The 4,747-nt window shown below is 45.9% G+C and overlaps 1 protein-coding gene across 1 annotated transcript in view; it reads left to right on the top strand.

Moving 5' to 3' along the window:
• Positions 1–4,747, top strand: part of Pcsk5 (proprotein convertase subtilisin/kexin type 5) — a 418,822-nt gene that overhangs the window by 405,701 nt on the left and 8,374 nt on the right. Inside the window, exon 35 of the mRNA XM_005352026.3 lies at positions 670–887. Coding sequence (XP_005352083.1) covers positions 670–887 — 218 coding nt within the window. The remainder of the gene's footprint in view (positions 1–669; positions 888–4,747) is intronic.

Raw genomic sequence — 4,747 nt, 5'->3', positions numbered from 1 at the left:
GATGATGATGATAAAATGAAAACAAAGCTCCTCCATCCAGAGTGTGCCTCAGCAAAGGTTAAAGTTAAATTTGGAGATGTCAAAGGAAGAACAGGCAGTGACGATGATGGCAGAGAACTGTTGAGCCACCACTGTGTGTGGCTTTGACCTTATCATAGGTGCTTCCAGCTCCATGCTGACACACAGCTGGGGGTGAGAATGTTATAGCATTCAGTGCACAGAGGAGGGAACCCACACTCACTAGGTTCGTTGGAGTTTTGGCAATTATTCCATGAGGAGGGTTGAGTAAAGAGACGGAAGAGGCCAGGCCAGTGAGTGAACCCTGTCTGACACAGCCCTTAGCCCAAGCAGAGTCCCTTCAGCCCTCCACATCCTCAGCATCCATACCTGATTAGGGACTGGAAATATTTTTAAAAAAAATGTATCTCTTACTGAACACATGCTTTTTCTTGTCATTATTTCTGAGCCAACGTAGCATACCAACTATTCCCATAGCATGTTTACCGCACTGAGAGAGCCATTTAGACATGGCTGAAGGCAGAGTTAATGTACAGACACTATGACATTCTTTACATGGGACTTGTGCACACATGGGTTTTAGTGTCCACCTGCCAATCCCCTCAGACACTGAGGAATCTGTGTATATCTCTGCTCCTCTCTTGGTTTCAGATATTATGGAGAAAGCACCAGTGGTCGCTGTGAGAAGTGTGACAAGAGCTGCAAGGCATGCCGGGGCCCGCGGCCCACAGACTGCCAGGCTTGCGATACATATTTCTTTCTCCTGCGCTCCAAGGGCCAGTGTCACCGCACCTGCCCAGAGCACTACTATGCAGACCAACAGGCGCAGACCTGTGAGAGGTGCCACCCAACGTGTGACAAATGTAACGGTGAGCATATGCCTGTGTTTTGCATATGAAAATGGAAATTTAAGAGGGTTTCCTTCCTGTGTGGCCCCTCTCTGCCTCTTACCGTGTTGGCGCCATTTCCCAAACTTTTCCTCCAGCCTCTCCAGCATTGGCACACCCTCTCCAATCTCAGTTTCTACAACATCTTTGTTGCCTTTTAGGTTTCCTGTCTATCAAGGCTGACACAGGGACCCCTGCTCTATTTCTGCCTCCGACTTCCTTCTCCACCAGGATGACCCCATCACTGTGAAAAGTCCCTGAGAAAAATAGTCTAAGGAGAGAAGGGCTTGTTCTGGCTGCGGAGGCTTTGGTCTGCAGTGAGCTTTCTCTGTCGCTGAGGGCCTGTGACAAGGCAGAACACCTTGGCAGCAGGATCATGCTGGATGCAGAGAAGGTCAGCTTCTGGCAGATGAAAGTGGAGACGAGGAAGGGTAAGGGAAGCAGGCACACTTCTAGGGCAAGCCCAAGTGCCCTGCTTCCTCCCACTGACCCTACTTTGCACCATCTCCCAAGAAAGCCATTAAAATTGTGACTCCATCACAAGATCCATCCACTGATGAAGTCAAGATCTAATTGCCTCTCCAGAGTCTGTCCTCCCCCAGGACAGGAGTCTGCCAGTGCAGACATTTCCTATTCAAACTGTAACACCACTGAAAACATCTGTCTAGGAAAACATGTTATGTTCATCTGTTTAAAAACTTAAGATATCTGCCTTGCTGAGTGATGGCGGTGCACGCCTTTAATCCTAGCACTCAGGAGTCAGAGGTAGGCAGATCTCTGTGAGTTTGAGGATAGCCTGGTCTACAGGGTGAGTTACAGGACAGGCTCCAGGGCTATGTAGAAACCCTATCTCAAAAAAAAAAAAAAAAAAAAGACTTCTGCCTCAAGCTTTCCCAAGCTCCAGTGTTATTTTTCTGATGTCTGCTCATTCCAGAGACCTTTCCTAAGTATCCCTCATATTGGATGTCCTTCTGGACTCTTACTATCCTCATTACTTGCCCAGAATCCTCAAATGACCCAGAATGTTGCCAAGACAATGGGTTGCTAACCACAAAATGATAGGTGGGTCCCATTGCTTAGGATAACACCCTCATAATTCATTGACCATGGAGAAGCTATCTGGTGCTTACATAGAACATTTACTCCTGTGTCCTAGTGTCTTTAGTGTAGGTAAGCACTTGCAAGCTACCAAAAGAGAAATGTAAACACCAACCCAGCCACAAAACCTTTGATCTACAATCCGTCCCACCTGCACCTGCAAGATATGTTAAGGCAATGTGGCCCAGAACTTGTGGGAGTAGCCAGCCAATGTCTGATTTAACTTAAGGCCCTCTCTATGAGACAGAACACATATCTGACTCTTCTTGGGTGACCAAGAACCAGATACTAGATATCACAGAGACCTTGAGTATAGCCTAAATAACTAGTCTTTAAAATAAAATGGTTATAAAAATCTTTCCCTATTCAAATCCCCTTAACTTCAGTCTTAACTCTTATCCCACATATTCTAGAGCCAAGAACCGAGTCTAGGGGTTCTGTGTGTTCATGCACATCTTTGGTTTTCTTTCAGTGTGCATGTGTGAGCATGTGTGTGTGTGTGTAGATGAGGCAGACTTAACCTCACAACCCTCCTACCTTAGCCTCCCTAGAGCCAGAATTATAAGTGATTGCCACCATATCTGGCCATTACCATCAGTGTCTTGATCCATTTGCATCTACTTCTTCCCAAGTGGTTTTCATGACTCTATTCCTCCGTGCATCAGGTTTCTTGCTGAGTATCTCCCATGAGATATCCAACAGGCACCCCAAACCTCACTCCATCCTCAGACCACATTTTCCCATTTCTTCTCTTGATGAATGGCTCCAGTATGCTCTCTGTTGCCTGACACAATAACTGGCATTAACATTTTCTCAGTCTCCCTGTGTGTCTCTGAGTCCTGTGACATCTTAAATAGCTTCCAATGTCAGCTCCTCTCTCTAAGTCATTAGTGTCACTGTCTTGGTTTTGGACTCTCATAGTTTGTTGCTTAAATTACCAATTAGTACCAGTCGGCTAAGTGGTCTTCTCGTCCCCAGTGTGAGCCACGTAATGGCCATCCGATCCTCCAAGCTGTCTGATTGATCTTACACAGTGGATACAGCCCTATGCTGATTTTCAGTCTACCGTTTGATATCTGCATATGAGGCTCTTCCCCATGGCCTGCCCTCACTTTCGCCCTCATCCCTCACTACCTCTTCCTCCATCTTCCAATCCAAGCACAGTGACTTACTGCAAATCTGAGCCAATCTCAGCCTCTCTCCAGAAACCTCCTTCAGCCTGCTCTGCCAGGTCTGCGTTCTGCTCCATTACCCTGGGTATGTTTTCTCTAAGGCCTTTCCCAGCCTCCCATCCGGGATTCTCTTACAAGTCTGTGTATCCATTCATCTACTTATTTACTTAGCAAATATCATCCAGCTCTGTGGCCCAGCCAATGTCCATACAATTATAAACAAAGCAGACCAGGTCCCTGGAAGCCAGGTTGGTTTGCTTGGTGTAATTTTCATTCTTAGTTTTGTTTTTTGGAAATTGTTCTTATGATTAAAAAAAAGACCAAAACAACAATAACAAACAACAAGAGTTGGTTCTAGCTCACAATCCCAGGTTGCAGTTCATCATCATAGCAGAGAAGTCAAAGAAGCAATAACTTAAAACACCCAGTCACATCCACACACAAGTGTGATAAAAATGAGATGTTGGCATATGACTGTATTGTCATTTGCTAAGTCAGAGAGCACCAGTTTATACCCATTAATGCTGCTCAGCGGGCCAGTAGCAGGTACTTAGCTTCTAATTAAGACTAGGCAACCATCATCCGGTAAGTTAATGTCTCTTAACCGAGGCGCACCAGAGCCGAGCACCAGACATAGCAGAACATTTGTGTGTGGACTGGAGATATCATTTATGATGTCACAGGACAGTGTAAAAAAATCTCTATTTCTCCACTGGCCTGGAGATTTCCTTCTAAATTAAGGATTGACAGCTTTGAACATTCCCTGTCCAAGTTCTGATAGCAACACAGGATCCCCAAAGCAGGATTCAGGGGTGGCTGGCAGGACTGGGCAGATCTGGAGAAAGCCCATATGATCTGTTCTCCTGTCTTCCTGCTTGGGGTGTGGGCCCTGGAACTCACACAGCTCTCATGTCCTTCTGGCCTTGGTGTTCAGCATCCTCTACTGGCCTGTCTTTATATACACACCTCCTTTGCTAGACGGTGACTCTTGCACTCACTCTGATTTTGTAACACACAGATCATGAAATTTTGGCATCCCCACCTTAGGCTATAAAATGAATAGAAAAAAAAGGTGTAAATCTTTCTGAAGCCTTAACTGTCATACTAAGAAATTAAGATGTAGGGAGAAAAAAATCTAGACAAATTGGGCAGTCTAAATGCGCAGTGAGACCATCCACCTTTGATTGTCCAGTAATTTTGGTTGTTAGAAAGAAAACTTTCTGGAGACAGAGACCCACATTGGAGCACCAGACCGAAATCCCAAGGTCCAAATCAAGAGCAGAAGGAGAGAGAACATGAGCAAGGAACTCAGGACCACAGGGGGTGCACCCACAAACTGAGACAATGGGGATGATCTATCTGGAACTCACCAAGGCCAGATGGACTGGGTCTGAATAAGCATGGGATAAAACCTGGACTCACTGAACATAGCGGACAATGAGGACTGCTGAGAACTCAAGAACAATGGCAATGGGTTTTTGATCCTACTACACGTACTGGCTTTGTGGGAGCCTAGGCAGTTTGGATGCTCACCTTACTAGACCTGGATGGAGGTGGGTGGTCCTTGGACTT

This window comes from Microtus ochrogaster, chromosome 8 (genome assembly GCF_000317375.1).
Source record: "Microtus ochrogaster isolate Prairie Vole_2 chromosome 8, MicOch1.0, whole genome shotgun sequence".
Taxonomy (NCBI): domain Eukaryota; kingdom Metazoa; phylum Chordata; class Mammalia; order Rodentia; family Cricetidae; genus Microtus; species Microtus ochrogaster.
Note: the sequence above shows the minus strand (reverse complement) of the source record. Positions and strands in the feature narration are given on the sequence as shown.